Source organism: Hippocampus comes, unplaced genomic scaffold (genome assembly GCF_001891065.2).
Source record: "Hippocampus comes isolate QL1 unplaced genomic scaffold, H_comes_QL1_v1.1 scaffold212, whole genome shotgun sequence".
Taxonomy (NCBI): domain Eukaryota; kingdom Metazoa; phylum Chordata; class Actinopteri; order Syngnathiformes; family Syngnathidae; genus Hippocampus; species Hippocampus comes.
The window spans coordinates 346,142-363,084 of record NW_017806011.1 but is presented as its reverse complement, the minus strand read 5'-3'; the positions used below and the strand labels follow the sequence as shown (position 1 = coordinate 363,084).

The window sequence follows — 16,943 nt, the reverse complement described above, 5'->3', positions numbered from 1 at the left end:
GATGACGCCTCATGGCATTTTTCTGCTTTCGTTTGCTACATGGACAATTTAAATTCAGCTTTTTAATTTATTTGAAAGAGACATTCATTGTTATTATTTTTCAAGAATTCAAAATGTTCAAAATGTGTTCATTAAATGAATAAAATGTAATTTTCTCTGTAGCACGTGGATTTCATAAGAAACATGCTGCGGTAAAGTAGTAGAAGTTTTTTTTTTTTCATTTTAGATGTGCGGCTCCCAGTGTTTTCTTTTCCGTGGAAACCGGGTTCAAATGGCTCTTTCGGTGTCAAAGGTTGCCGACCGTTGATCTATCTCCTTCAAGCTGTAAACGCAGCTGTGGTGTTGAGAGTTTGGTAGCCTCTGTGTTCTTTGCTTTTAGTAGATGCTGTCATTCTATTGGCTTCAACAGGATCTTGGCCTAGTGGTTCTCAACCACTTTGATAAGTGTCTGCCATCTTCACTCTGGTCCACATTTGGTACAAATGTTCCAATAAACTCTTCCTGCTACCTGGTTATGCTGCTCAATGTTTGACACCCTGCTGTGATATGCTGCACTGTCTCTGGGGTTTGTTTGCACCTGAACCCCTCTATTGTGATAGACCCTGGCCTCGATTGATCTTGTGTTAGGGACTGTTCTGCGCCATGATTCAGACTTCTGAGCTGTCGTTCAGTACAGCCTTTTCCAGCCACTGGTATGTTTTCTTGATGTCCGCCATTTCTTCAATTTGTCGGTCGTACATGCCACGGCAGCTGCTTGTCTTTCAACGAAAGTCCATCAGGCTCCTTCTCCTGACAGGGATTCTTTTGCCCGAGGCATTCACAAAGCAGGGTGTCCCTGGGCGGGGAGGGGGCCATCTTCTTGATGTATCCTTGGAGCCCTGTTTTTTTCTCCTGGATAGAGTTCATGACACGCACTAGTCCAGGGCCCCCTCTTTGCACTTTGTGTACAGCCTCAGGACTAGTGCTTTTGGGATGGAACCGTCCACGCATTGTGAGGAGTTTTCTTGTGGTGATATCTGTGGCTTGGCTCTCTTCCAGTGGATATTATGCCAGCGGGGTATCTAATTATTGGCAGGGTGTCCGTATTAATGGGATGTTCTTTTATAATATTCTTGCCGTTCAGCTGGCTGTTCTGGATCTGCCTCACCTTCCTTAGGTATTTGGTCATGGCCGCCCTTTGAGCTGGCTCCTCGTCGATGCTATTTGCCTGTGGAATTCCAAGGTATTTGTAGTTGTCCTGCACATCTATTATTCTGCCTTCAGGAAGTTCAATCCCTTCGGTCATAATCATCTTCCCTCGCTTAGATATCAATTGCCCACACTTATCTGACTGACATTCCGATGTCATTTCCTGTATATCCCTGCGAGGTGAATCATGGAGTCAATGTCACGTTCATTCTTGGCATCTAACTTGATGTCATCCATGTAGACGAGGTGGATGTTCATTGTTCCACTTCTGAACTGGTCCCCGAAGCCCCTCTTGGTTCTGATCTGACTGAGTGGGTTCAGGCCAATGCAGAAGAGTAGCGAGGACAAAGCATCTCCTTGAAATATGTCACATTTGATATTCACTCGTGCAACTGGCTTTGAGTTGGCCTCCAAAGTTGTATTCCACAGCCTCACTGGGTTCTTGATGAAGGTTTTTAGAATTTTGTTCATGTTATACATTTCCAAACACTTCCGTATCCATGTGCGCATCATTGAGTCATAGGCTTTCTGGTAGTTAATCCTAGCAGCACACAGAATGGTGCCTCTGCTTTTACAGTCTTGTGCGACTGCCCTGTTCAGCTAGAGAAACTACAGTTGAAAACCTACAGTAAATATTACTTGAAGCACTCTTATTTTCCTTGTACAACTTTTTATTATACCTATACTTCATGAAGTTAATGAAAATAATTCAGGATTAATTTCATACTCATACGCCAGCAGGATTGGCAACCGGAATGCATTTTGTTTCATGCTTTTTGACCTAAATGAAATTTCACTCCATTTGGTAATTTGGTTTAATTCTAATTGGAATACAAGACTCTCGACAAATAATCACTATCACATCTTTACATAATCTGGAAAAGACATTGACAAATAGCTGCTTTTACTTTGGGAAAATAACATTTTCCCCTCTTTTCTGATATGTTACAGACCAACATCACGACTGAATCACAATTTGTGCATTTTTGCAAAGTCTTTTTAAAGCAATGTCCTGTTTTTGAATAATAAAGGCATATAAATTAGTTTTTTAAAATTTGGTTACTCAATGAATTGAAAAAAAAACTAATGTATTAATCAGTGAAGAAAAATCAGTAGTTGTCGCTCTAAAATTGACCATTTTACACCGAATCCACGTGATCTGTATCAGCTGATCACACCCATGGATGATCGAGCCCAATCAGTATCGAACCCTGATTGGAACATTCCTAAGTAGAAGTGTACTGAACCTAAATAGTTACCAGAGACCTCACACTACCCAAAGTTGCCAGACTTCAGGGGTCAAGTAGGTCCAAGCACATCATGATTCCAGAGTGTGAGTGCAGCCTCAATTGGCTATTTGGAAAAGTGCAATCAATTGCTTCTTTAATCGCCCTTATTATACTTACCTTATATCCTGTATTAGGTGATAAACGGTCCATCTGCTTACCTTCAAACACCTCTGGTGCCATCCAAGCTGCACTGCCTTTATTGTTGGTCATGTAAGTTTGGATGTCACAAGCTGTTCCAAAGTCGCAAATCTTCAGCACAGTACCACGAGACACCAGGAGTAAACTGTAACAATTCAGTGGAGAAGAATCACAAACTTGAGGACTCGAAATGCTGTGCTTAACCCTTTCATGCACCCTGTAACCTGATAACATGATAAGTTGTCCACTGTAGTAACCGCTGTCCCTCAAAGTGTTAATGGGAAGTCAAGTTCAAAATGTTCTTTGCAATATTTTTGTGACCCCACTATCTTAAATACGGTATTCTGATTAAGATTGCATTTGTGGAATATGAATGAAGCAGCAAACCCGTTTTTATCCATCACGTGTGTGTGTGTGTGTGTGTGTGTGTGTGTGTGTGTGTGTGTGTGGGGGGGGGGGGCATTTTTAATTCATATTCGACAAATCCAATGCATATTTTTTACAAGACTTCCCCTTTAATTGGCTTTTATAAGGACTAAGATACTCAAATAACAGCTGAATTAGTCTGTTCAGGATCACTTTTGCAGTCAAAGAGAACGAGAGAAAGGGAAAAAAAAGAAAAGTGTTGTCCACATCTTTGTTTTTTTGCCCAAATTGGCAAGCAAGAAGGAAGGGGAGTGGACGCTTAAAATTGTGACTCTTTTGACTTAACCCCAGAGATGGGCAATTTGCAAAATTTTGCCTGTCCATCATTCATCAGCGGCCTGCGAAGCCATCCGTCGTAGCTGGTCATCATATTTTCAAGCCGAACTGAACTGTAAAGGTCAGTCGGTCAGTCCGTCTGTTTTCACCATGCTTCCGTCACTGGTTTGTCTCGCGTCCGGGAGAAAGCTTCAAAGACCCACTCAAGTCAGCCAAAACACCCTCCTATGAGAAAGCAGGCGTTGGCGACTCTTTGAGGGAGGCTCTGCAATTTCTGGAGGTGAGATCACCGAGAAGATTCAGAAGACACCCCGGTAGCACGGCCGTTGTGGTGGATGAGAACTGCTCAAAGTTATTAAAGGCTTGAGTTGTTGTGGAATTGTCTTGGTTGAAATGCCTCTGCAACATCGTGTGGGCAACAGGGACAGTTGGGGGTGTGGTTTTAGTCCTGGCAGTGGTACAGAGGGCGCACGTACTCAGTGCGCTCCTGGAACGTGCATGGCCGAGTTCACTCAATCGGTGAACTTGTGCTTTGTAGACTTGGAGAAAACGCGCCGTCCCATACGGGCTATCTTGTCCTTGTACAACTGGTGCCAGTCTGCATTGCCAGCAGTGAAACTGATTTGTTTAGAGCAGGGGTGCCCAAACGTTTTGGACCTCAGATCGACTTTTCGATCAACCAATCTCCCGGGATCGTCTCTTAGCGCGCAGGCGCACACACGCCATGAAGAGAAACAGCTTGACACAGAGGCATGCAATGCACCTTTGCTCAACACGTACCGTTTTAAAGTGCTTCCCTGGGCCCTCTAGATTCCTGTTCTTTGCCCGTGCCCTCGGTGAATTGTACACGAAGCAAACTCTGAATGAGAATAATGACGATAAAAGATGTAGCGCAACAGCTCTGATCACAAGCTGCAATTGCAGACTGCTGAGCGCTAACAACTTCCGGTGACGTAGATCACGCGCCACCGTAGGTTAATGATTTACATGCTTTATTTTATTTTTTAAATATTTTTTCGTGAAAATGAGACTGATGGGATGATTAGGGTGTAGTGACCATTAACACAAAAAATATATTACTAACATGTACAAAGACACAGAAATGGTTGTTTGTTTTTTTTTCTTCTCCTCTACACCCCTCGGATACACCTGGGACCTGTCCGAGATCTAATGGGCACCCCTGGTTTAGAGTAAGAGTTGGAAAACGCCATGGCTGCACTTTGTCAAAGAATTGTGTTCAGAACTTTTATGGACAGAATTTCTCGATGCAGCTGTGGTGCTCAGGTCATCTGCTTTGGTAGCCTTGGTATTCTTTGCTCTTTGTAGATGCTGTCGTTCTGTTAGCTTCATCACGATACAATTTTCAATTTTCAGTGGAGTGGTTTGCAGCCAACTGTGAAGCTGTTTGTAAACTAATTATCACTGCCCAAAAAAAAACGAAGCCATGGTCCTCAGTCGGAAACTAGTGGACTGCTCTCTCCAGGTCAAGAAACAAATCCTAATCAGAGTGGTGGAGTTTAAGTATTTTGGTGTCTTTGTTCACATGTGAAGGAAGAATGGGGACAGAGGTAAATGTGGATTGGTGCAGTGATACAGTTTCTACTGCTCTGTCATGTTGAAGGAGCTGAGCCAAAAGGCAAAGGTCTTGATTGACTGTTTATTGTTTGTTTCCAACCTCACCTGTGGTCACAGTCTGTGGATCATGGCCAAAAGAAAATTATCGTTAATCCAATTGGCCAAAATGTGTTTCCCCCACAGTGTGTCTGGGCTCTCCACTGGAGAGAGGGTGAGAAGTTTGGTCATATAGTAGAGGCACTGCCTCTCCAAATCGAGAGGAACCAGATGAGGTGGCTCTGGCATTTGGTTAGGATGTCAGCTGGATGCTTCCTTGGTGAGGTGTTCAGTGCATATTCCACTGGTAGGAGGCCCCGCCTGGAAAGGAAATGCCTCGGGAGACCCCTGAAAGAACTGGATAAGTGGCTCTGGAAAGGAACGCCGATGCTTTCCTGCTTGGGGGTTACCTCCCTTGCGACCCAAATGGTTGCTGGGCAAGTATCCTTCCGATTCCATATGCGGAAGAAAATGAATGGATGGATGGATGGAGCTGTCTGTTCATCCTCCAGTTTTCGATGCCCATGGAAAACGATTATTTCAGTGTTTTGTTTTGTTTTTGCTTTTGTGTATTAAAAAAACAATTCGAAGTTGGTCATGATGACTTTTTCAAATTTAAGAACAGTGACATTGGTGAATCAATGTCTAGTAATGTTCAGAGAAAAACAATGCTGGTGAAAGAGAAAGAAGAAAACAATTGTGCATCATCTTCAATAATCTTACTTTGGTGGTTTGAGATCTCTGTGAATTAATGCCTTTGGTTTCATGGCATGCAGATAAGCAACCCCCTGGGCACACTGCAGACACCAGCTCATAGCATGGGAGGCTGTATAGGGGGCCTGCGGCTCAGCGCTGTGCAAGACTGGCAGTGACAAGAGACAGATGTGCATTTCGATAAAAGGTGTTCACAGTGCTCCTATACATTTACAGTGGATATAAAAAAAGTCTAAACACCGCTGTTGAAATGTCAATTTATTTTGTTTGTAAAAGAAATAAAACCAAGATAAATAATTTCAAAACTTTTTACACTATTAATATGTCCGAGAACCCCACATATATAAAAAAATCTCTCTCTCTCTCTCTCTCTCTCTTCCCCCCCTCCCTCCCTCCATCCTTCCTTCCCTCCAGACCGGGGGTCGGCAACCTGCTGCTCCAGAGCCGCATGCGGCTCTTTACCGCCACCCTAGTGGCTCATTGGAACTTTTTCAAAAATGTTTGAAAATGGAAAAAGATGGGGGAGGGAGATACATTTTGTTGTTTAATTAAATATGGTTTCTGTAGCAGGACAAACATGACAAACATTCTTTCCGTATTCCAATGCAATGTAAAAATGTGTAGAATAAATATTAAATTTCAACATTTCTGTCAACGAGGATTTGCGTCATAGCCCGCGACACACGTTTTTATTAGCAGGGCGGGATGCAAGGCAGGTGGCTGTTGTTAAAAAAAAAAAAAAAAAAAAAGGCTTTTCATGTACAATTCGCCGAGTGTACTGGCATTAGAATGGGAATGTGAAGAGCCAAGAGAAGCATTTTTAAATGGTACACATGAGCTACAATAGTTCACACGCCGCAAAAGTGCGTCCCATGCCTTGTTCATCTTAGCAGCTGTTTTGGCTGATGCTCATTATGGCGTGCGTCTGTAAATGCGTGCGTATGCGTGCGTGTGAATTCAGACATAAATGTTTTCTAAAGCAGTGTTTTTCAAACACTGTGTACCGCGAGATATTGTCGGGTGTGCCATGGGAAAAATCGAATTTGTATGCCTGCGTGGTCTATCACCTGGCAGAGTAATCATGTAGTACTCTTCCATACTGGTAGGTAGCAGCAGCAGCCAGCTTATTGCCTTGTGCTTCGAGACAAGCGAAGTTTCTGGTGCGAGGCAAGACAATGAAAGCTATCTTTCATTTGGATTTATTTTTACCGGAGATGCAACGGCACCGACTCCGTTGTGCTTGGTATGTGGTAATAAGCTCTCCAACAGCGCTATGATCCCAAGTAAGCTTAAACTCCATCTCCAAACAAAACACCCTTCACTTCGAAAACAAAAATGTTGAGTATTCTGTTCGCCTGCATGAACACACAGAGAAACAAGCAACATGTATGAGCCCTGAAAGCAAGTGACCATGTCGCTGAACTTGTGGCTAAATCAAAAAAATGTCCCGGTGGCAATGTAAATGAGATGTTCGGACCCGACTCAAAGCGGGTCGGTCCGAAGAAATAGCATGACTGCTGTAAAAAACTGAAAACAGAGAAAGACTGAGAGCTGTGGAGGAAGAGCTTTGTGTGTCTTTCATCGATTGCTGCCAGCATATCAGATCAGTGTTCATCCAAACTTTTTATCACACTGAGTGAGAATAAATATGAAAGATTATAAAATATTGGATTGATGTTTATTTGCTTACTATTCAGGTGTTGTAATATAACGTTATTTTTCAATATTAAAAAAAAAACGCAAACAATAACAATATGACACTTTAATTGGTAAAATAAGCTTTTTTCATATTTTCAGCTAGTGGTGTGCAGCGGGATTTTTCAAAGAAAGAAATGTGCCTTGGCTCGAAAAAGATTGAAAAACACCGTTCTGAAGCATAAAAATGCATCAAAATATGTAACAAATACGTTACAATTAGATTATTCACTCATTTAATTTTTAACTGCGTCTTCGTTTTTTTTGCCATCTTTGGTTCATGTTCTCTCTCTCTCTCTTCTCTCTCTCTCTCTCTCTCTCTCTCTCTCTCTCTCTCTCAGAAGTGGGTTTTGGCTGGCGTATTGTCAAGAACTGATACGAGGTCGTTTGTTTTTGTCGGCTTTTAACAATCCTTCGAAAATGTCCAAGGCAAACATCAGCATAGGGAGCGATACCGATTTTCGGTCGGAATCCGAGGCATAAAAAGAAATTGAAATTTTGGGTCGAAAACCGATTCGGTTTTCTGTAAAGCACTTTGGTACAGCTGCAGTTGTTGTGAAAGCGCTAGATAAATAAAGCTGTAGTGTAATGTGTGTGTCTGTGTGTGTGTGTGTGTGTGTATATTTAAATTAGAGCTTTCAAATGATTAAAATATTTAATCTAATTAAAAATGCAACTGTCATAATTAACTCTAACTAAAAAATAATCATGATTACTCACCCACTTTTTATAATTTCTGAATTTCCTTTATTTTTTCTTATTTTTCCGCCGTTTTAATGCTCTCATCAACATGGAATCATGAATCAGTTTTCTATGTGCAAAATGCAAATATTTACTGAAATAACAATTTTGATTTTCAATATTACATGAACATTTTTCACTTGGAGCAGTTATTCACACATAATCTCTCACACAATATTACTGTCCATCAACAACAGTGAAAAAAATATTTTGTCACACAACAGCTGCTTTAACAGTTCATTTTATGGAATCAAAACAGAGCAATATAACATTATAAAGTGCACATCTAAGGTAAACTAGTACTCAGCCTATAGTGGATTTAAATTTAAGCCATGGTCGCATACTTTGTTTTTCTCAAGTTTGCTTTGAACACAGCAGTCAGGCTATGTTGATTCTGTTGGTCCTTCTTGCGCAGAAGTCTCTCTACAGTTTTGTGTAGACATCATTTCGGATGACTACACTTGGTTCGATGACAACACTGGAGACGTTTTATTTTCAGTGTGTTCGCTAGGTCGCTACCACTGCACCTCTGAACTCTCGAGGTGCCTCAGCGCACCGTCGCTGTCAGACGAACACAGAGAAGCTCCACCCGCTTATTTATATGGCCACGCAACACTGTAACCTTGCACACAAAATAGTTCCAAACAAGTAACAATCGCGTCAGTTTCAGCTTCAGTCGAGCTGTGGACAATGTTGACAGGCTTGCATGCAGTAGCCATACATTTAGCTATGGCTTCAGCAAATTTGTTCTTCGTCGTGTTATTCATTTTCTTCGCTTTGAAATTATCCATAGCTGTCTGTCTGAGACGAGGGGGCGGAGGACTCATGTCAGCTGTGTGCTTGGCCATTCAGTGGTATTTCAGACTCGACGTGCTATGATGATAGCTCAGTTTACGACTGCAAAACATGCTTGTTGTTTTGCTTCTGGTTTATTTATAGAGCAACATAACATCCGCTGTGACGTCTGCCACGTTAATCTCGCGAGAAAAAAATTTATTCCGTTAAAATTCATTTAAATTAATGCCAATAAAAACGCGCTAAACTGACAGCTCTAATATCTATCTATCTATCTATATATATCGATATATATATCGATATATATACATATATATCGATATATATAGATATATATCTATATATAGATATATACATATATACACACACACACACACACACACACACAGTCATACCTCGGTTTTCGACCATAATCCGTTCCAGAATGCAGTTCGAAAACCAATTTGTTCGAAAACTCAAACCACGCTCTTTTTAAAAAAAAATCTTTAGTGAACACGTCTGCTCACAGTAGAACGCAAGGAAGCGTTACTTCCTCGTCTACCTGAGGAAGCGTCACTTCCTCGTGTAAGCAAGGCGAGAGGAGTCAAGTGGCGCATTCAAGTGCACTCAGTTTGGTCGAGAACCGATTTTCGGTCGTAATCTGAGGCATAAAAAACTCGACATTTTTGGTCGAAAACCGATTTGGTCGAGAACAGAAACGTTTGAAAACCGAGGTTTGACTGGAGAGAGAGAGAGAGAGAGAGAGAGAGAGAGAGAGAGAGACTTTTTATTTCATCCAACACGCTTACCTTGGGGATGCGCTGCTTGCCATTAAAAATGATTTTGATGGCCTTAACATTCGTACAAACTTGACACACACATTACACCTGGCAAAATAATCACACATTTTTTTGTGTGTGTTTATTGCGGGATTTTTTAAAAATGGCTTAGTAGAACCGCATACAATTCTTGTTTTTTTTTTTTTTGTTTTTTTTAAATAAAACAGCCCTAGTTGAACATTTCAACAAGATTTAGCAAAAGTTGTCGCCATATTTTTGTTTTTTAAGGAAAAGTATGAAACCTGACAGTTACAAGTGCTCTCCAAATTATGGGAGTACTTGATGACTCCATATAGGATTTTTTAATCGCACAATAAACCAGGAAATAAGTCCAAAATAAACTGTCTAGTTCTTTGGTAGTGGACTCCGGCTCCTCTGGAGACATATCCTGCCCATTTTATGTCCCTCCCTACTACAACACACCGGGTTCAATTGTTCCTGATCATTTCAGGACTCGACAGAGCATGAGCTGGTCATTTGAATCCGGTGTGTTGGGAGTAGGGCGGGATCTAAAACAGGCAGGATATGGCTCTCGAGGAACCGGGGTTCCCTACCTCTGGTCTAGTTTGCGTCCAGCAAGTAACACATCACAGGTATCGCATGAGGCAGTACAAAATGTCCAATATGGCAGTCTGCACGCTATGTCATTATTTTGATACATAATCAGTTTAAACGTTTCGTCAGGCACTCAGCTGCCATTAATATTGGCACTTTTATTCTTTATACATACTGATTAATCAGATGCTAGAAAATTAATTTTGACAAGTGTGTTGCTTTCAGGTGAAAAAAAGTTTTGAAATGATTTATCTTTATCGAATGTTTTACATCTAAAAAAATGGTAGATGAAGAGGGGTGTGTTAAGTTTTTATATCCACTGTAAAAAGGGAGTAAATATTAGCAAATTCATGTTCCTCAAAGCAACATCCAAGTGCAACTTTTTCATGGACATAAAATGACTTACGGTTATATAGAGAGCCACATTCTGCATACTCCATGACCAAACAGACCTGAGAATTGCAAAACAAAGGCACGCTATGTTAATGATGAGTAATCAATTTGGAAAGACTCGAAAATACTCTGTTCATTAAAAAAAAGTTAAAAGTGTTAACCATGACGAGATACAGCAGCACATAGAGGTTCATAAAAGTAGAATAAAAATGTGAAATAAAATCAATGTAAATACATCTTTTTTTCTAAGTTAAGATTGCCTGTGACTGGTAGACAGTACGCCAGAGAATCAACAGCGTGACGAGACACAACGCTTCCCTCGTGTCTTGTCACGCTGGACGGGGCTGCGAAGATGCGCAGCCGATCAGCTCACGAGATCAATCCACTCATGTTGTCACTGGTCGACGTTATGCCGGGAACCAATCATGTGCCTTGAATGAGTTCCCTTTGCATATACAGTATATTATTATTATTATTATTATTATACAGTATAGGCATGTACAAAGCCTCTGAAGCGTTTTGCATTTTTTTTCTGTATACAGTACTTTGCAAAAAAAAAAAAAAAAAAAAAAAATGTACTGAAGCCGCGATAAATTAAGCGCGATATAGCGAGGGATCACTGTATATTAATGTCATATAGCCAGAAGTGCTGCTTTATTGATAAATATATATGCTTACAACGTTAATATAAACCAAAATATGGCAAGTTTCGTTCTAATATTTTCAGACTAGGACTCACATGCCGACACGTACGCATACATTTTGGTGACAATCGTTCACCTTTTGGGTTGTTTTGGGGGGACATTAAGTTACGTGTATTTTGTCCGCCTCTACGTCATTTTCTCAGGGAAAAATATGACACCTGACATAGTTCGGAGTGCCATCCAAATTATGGCAATATTTGACGCCATATGGCATTTTCGAGGCACATAGACCAGGAAAGTACAACATTAACAGGAGCGTGTTACATCATGGAACACCTCACTGCGATTATGTAAACCTGTCAAAATATGGCAGCATAAAGGGTATATCATTGTTTATTACACTTTATCAATTTAAACCTTTTTCAGGTAATCAGATGCCATTGATTGCATTTTTATAGAATGAAGAAAAATACATTTTGAATGTTTTAAGAATTCCCTCTTGTGAATCAATAAACTGATTTATTTTTTAAACAACAAGGTGATAATTGTTGCATACTTACAGGATTGTCACATGAACCATACAGTTTAACAATGTTTGGGTGATTCACTCTTGAGAGCTGGCGAAGCTGCATGAAGACAAAAAGAGGCAGACAGAAAATTCTGATGTTTCTCTTAAGTACTCATCTCACAGATTATGTGTTTCTTCTTTCTGTTTCTGAAAAATGGTGGGGGTTTTTTTTAGTGGATTACAGTGGCTTTCAGGGGTGGGCAGCACCGACAGAAGGTCCATCTATCCGTCAATGAAAGACAGATGTTTTACTGACTGAATATGGGAAGCTTAAAAGTAAAATGATGGACTGAGCATCGTAAGAAGAGGGTTTTTGTTCATTGCTGGAACCATCAGTAACTCGGTCAGTTTTTGACGGACTTTCGACTCCCGTTTCACTAATGACTGATGGGATCGCACGGCAGGCGTCTCACATGGTTGTTCGTGGGGGTGAATGTTTGCTCCAAGTGGACTTCATTGACTAAGGGCTCGTCTCATTCCTCTAAATGTACATTGCTCGCTCCTCTGTTTACATGCATTTGATGGCGTCTGCTAAAGATGACGTCATGTCATCGTCGTGTGTCACAAATGCACCGTGCACGTGACAGAATTACTTTCACCACAAAATGTGCACTTTTCAAGTGGGATAAAAATTAAACTCAAAAATCAACATTGTTGCGCTTCACAACTTTGCAGAGCCTCAGCCACTTTTATTACCTTTGATTGGCTGTGTTTTAGTCAAATATTTTGTGCATATGTATTTATTTGCATATGGCCGGTCACACAGCGTCATTGCTAAAAAGTCATATTTCAATATTTTTGGAAAACAAGGGGAAAAAAAATCATCACACATTGCTATTTTTTATTGGGTCTTTTTCCTTTCGCTTCTTCACCTATCCGATTGAAATTTTTCTGACAATATGAATACCAAAAATAGCAATACATGTTCTAAAATTTTTTTTTTTCTTGTCTTCCAAAAATCCTGAGGAATAGCTAATGCAATTATGCTGTGACCAATGATATAAACACTTATGGTTTGTGGTTTTGTGTTAAATCCTGGATGTAAATGAGAGAGAGAGAGAGAGAGAGAGAGAGAGAGAGAGAGAGAGAGAGAGAGAGAGGCGTGAGGAAGTGTGATGGAATTTTTTCTTTACTTTATCTACTGGGTTACAAGGTGCAAACATTTTGTTTCTGTCCTGAATGTTTGAGTCAAAGAGATGATTGTCAGTATTGATTTTAAATATTATGGAAGATCTTTGTGTTAGTCTTCACGGTACGAAGTGTGGTTGGAGATACACTGCTTATGCTCCAAATGCATGTGATCTCCTAAAGCAGTGGTAACAAATTATCAGTAAGCGATGGCGGTGCGCGGTTAAAATAACGATAAATGTTTTGGTTTGACTTGAAATGACGATGGACTAACGATGATGGACATTGTGCCCGTCTGCTGGCAAAAAACAAACGGTGGACCGAAAAAATTCAGTGACGTGCCCACCTCTGGAGGCTTGTATCGCAGCTCGGATCACAAGTTTGACGTACCTCAACAAGGAAAGCTTTTCTTTCACTGTCGCTCTCAATGGTCTTGATTGCCACATCCTTCCCTTTCCATACCGCTTTGAAGACAACGCCAAAGGTACCCCTGCCAACAGCCTGTAGGGAAAACCACAACAGCTCAGGTGCTTTTCAAGAAATTACATTGTAGAAAACTTTAAAAAATAATTGAAAGTCATATAGATTCACTACACAGAGTGAAACATTTTAATTTTTACAGTGTTCCCTCACTTATCACTGTTAATGGGGCTGGGACCCTGCTGCAATAAGAGAAAAATTGTGAAGGAGGGTTGGCTTCCACCCCCCCTAGGAATTTATGTGTAAGTGTATGTGGGTACCAGCATGTTTAAAACATGTAAACAGTGATTGTACTTTACATATTTGAGACAATATTTAATTATAAAACCTTATAGAGTCATTAACATTCAGCAGCCTTGCCTTCTGAGAGAGACAAAGAGACTTGTGTTAGTGGCGCTCTGACAGCGTGGCTGCCGTTAGCTTCCAGCTAGCTCCTGGCCAGCTATCGCCGCACAGCCGATGAGTTTATGATGAGACAATTAATCGGTATTGATGAGGAGGAGGCGAAGAGACACGTGCTGCTTTTTTCGTACAAGACCAATCTCAGCCCCCCCCACCCTTCCCCGCGCGCACATAGCAAACACAACAGAAGAAATTATGCCAGAGAGAGGCAGGCGAGCGAGAGTTAGCAGAGTGACCAGACACACCGATCAGAGTCAACAGCCTGACGAGACACAAGGGAAGTTGCTGGACAAGGCCGGGAAGATGTGCAGCCAATCAGCTCAATAAATCCACTCGTGCTGTCATCGGTCGCATCGGGAACCAATCATGCGTATAGGTATGTACAAAATCTCTGAGTCATTCGGTATAGAGGGCTCCGTCCTTTTAGCAATTACCCACAATGCACTACCGGCGGCCATATTGGAGGGCTGTTATAAACAAGCCATACACGAATAGACTTCGTGTATGGCTTGTTTATAACAGCTTGTTTGTAACAAGCCAAACATTTCTGAATACAGTACTTATCGGTATGTGGTCATACGTTATATAAGTATATACAGTCATACCTCGGTTTTCGACCATAATCCGTTCCAGAAGACTGTTCCAAAACCGATGTGTTCTAAAACCGAAACCATGTTTCCCATTTAAATCAATGTAATAAATTTTAATCCATTCCAAGTCGAGAAAACAACTTTTTTTAAAGCATTTTCTTTACTATTTTACACCATAAACTGTGTATACATGTAATAAGAGAGCAGGTAATATGTACAATACTACACAAACAAACTGTACAAACATTTTGTATGTTTTATTTTTACCAATTTTAACGAACATTAACATTGCAACAAAAATTCAACATCTCTCTCTCTCTCTCTCTCTCTCTCTCTCTCTCTCTCTCTCTCTCACACATCGTGACTATTGTAGAATACATTATTTTACACCTTCAACGAATAAACCCGAAAGTCACGGCTGTAACTATGGACTCTCTCTCTGCAACCCTACGCTACGGTACGAGGTAACATCCCTCCATCCATTTTCTGAACCGCTTCATCCACACAAGTCCAGTCTCATCCATATTAAAAATGTGCTGGGGAAGATATTCCTCGGCCTTGATGAGATTTTCAAACTCAACTTTACCCCTCTTGTCTTGAGGCTCAAATTAAGTTCTGGTAACAGGTAAAATCTGATACAGTCAAAACTCGGTTTTCGAACATAATCCATTCCAGAAGGCTGTTCGAAAACCGACTTGTTCGAAAACCGAAACCACGCTCTTTTTAATAAAAACATCTTTATTGAACATGTCTGTTCACAATGGAACGCTACACGAGGAAGCGTCACTTCCTCGTGTAAGCAAGGCGAGAGGAGTCAAGTGACGCATTCAAGTGCGCTCAGTTTGTTCGAGAACCGAAATTCGGTCGCCATCCGAGGCATAAAAAACTTGAAATTTTTGGTCGAAAAATGATTTGGTCGAGAACAGAGACGTTCAAAAACCAAGGTTTGACTGTACTTGGTTGTTGCAAATCTGCAACAACCAAGTATCAACCCTGCAACGACCCTCTTGGGGCAAACTTTTCGGCAGCTTCTTTGACTGAACTGGCTGCTTCCACATGACGAATCATGGAGTGTATCCTACTTCCTTTCCTAAACTTTTCGAACCATCCTCTACTTGCTTTAAAATCAAACTCTTCAGGAGCAATGCTAGGATCCTTTTTTATCAAATCTCCATACAATTGTCTTGCTTTGCCACAAATCGTATCTTGGCTAAGACTGTCCCCTGCTAGCTGTTTCTCATTTATGAAAATAAGCAAAAGTTTCTCCACCTCCTCTAATATTTGTGGCCTTTCTTTGCTAAACACATGAGATTCTTTAGCCACATCAGTGACTTTAAGATGGTCTTTCTTTTTTAGGATGCTGCTAATCGTCGATTTTGGCATGCCGAACTCCTTAGCCAACAGAGACACGTGTACACTTGATTCATATTTCGCTATCAAATCTATCTTAAATTCAATAGTTTTGCGCACGATTTCCTATTTTTTTCAGCCAGCTTTACTACTTCCACTTGCTTTCTTTGGTGCCATGATTAGGGTCTGATACACAATGCAGAAATAACAGTCCGATTTGCGTAGATGTCAACAAACACGATGCTTTTTAAAAAAATCTTTAACACGTCTGCTGACAATGGAACGCTACACGAGGAAGCGTCACTTACTCGTCTACCCGAGGAAGCGTCACTTCCTTGTGTAAGGAAGGTGACAGGAGTCAAGTAGCGCATTCAAGTTTGCTCAGTTTGGTCTAGAACCGATTTTCGGTCGTAATCCGAGGCATAAAAAACTCGAAATCTTTGGTCGAAAACCGATTTGGTCGAGAACAGCGATGTTCGAAAACCGAGATTTGACTGTATATGGAATACAGTACTGAATACAATACTAATACAGAAATACAGATCACTGTATTTCTTACTATGGTGATAACTTACCGTAAATTCCGGATTACAAGCCGCTACTTTTTTTTCCACACTTTCAACACTGCAACTTGTAATATGAAGCGGCTTTTTCATTATTTTTTTTTCCATCATGGGAAAAACATGGACCAATAAAATGAATGAGTAGTTCACTGAGGTCCAATGAGATTGTATGACTAATCACAACTTCCGCTCTTCTCGCCGTAGCGGGGTAAAATGTGTTACCTGGCAACAGTCGACCAATAAAATGAATGAGTAGTACACAGGGGTCCAATGAAATTGTATAATTACCGGTAATCACAACTTCTTTATTTCAGTCTTTCTTCTAACCCTGATCAACATGGAGAATACCAGACGAAAAGCATATGATGCAGCTTTTAAACTAAAAGCGATCACTCTGGCAGTTAAAGAAGGAAATCGAGCTGCTGCCCGTAATCTTGGGATAGAGGAGTCGATGGTGCGAAGGTGGAGGCTCCGGCAAGAAGAACTGAGCCAGTGCAAAAAGACAACCAAAAAGACCCATTCACATTTGATTTGTCCCTCACTCGGACTGGAAATAAAAAAGGTGACTCCTCCGTCATA

At 40.8% G+C, this 16,943-nt stretch overlaps 1 protein-coding gene across 1 annotated transcript in view; it reads right to left on the bottom strand.

Moving 5' to 3' along the window:
* LOC109529256 (mitogen-activated protein kinase kinase kinase 7-like) overlaps positions 1-16,943 on the bottom strand; it is a 53,634-nt gene that overhangs the window by 30,855 nt on the left and 5,836 nt on the right. Inside the window, exons 2-6 of the mRNA XM_019892548.1 lie at positions 13,370-13,480; positions 11,844-11,909; positions 10,653-10,698; positions 5,652-5,790; positions 2,636-2,760 (exon numbers count right to left, since the gene is read on the bottom strand). Of these exons, the coding sequence (XP_019748107.1) occupies positions 2,636-2,760; positions 5,652-5,790; positions 10,653-10,698; positions 11,844-11,909; positions 13,370-13,480 (487 nt within the window). The remainder of the gene's footprint in view (positions 1-2,635; positions 2,761-5,651; positions 5,791-10,652; positions 10,699-11,843; positions 11,910-13,369; positions 13,481-16,943) is intronic.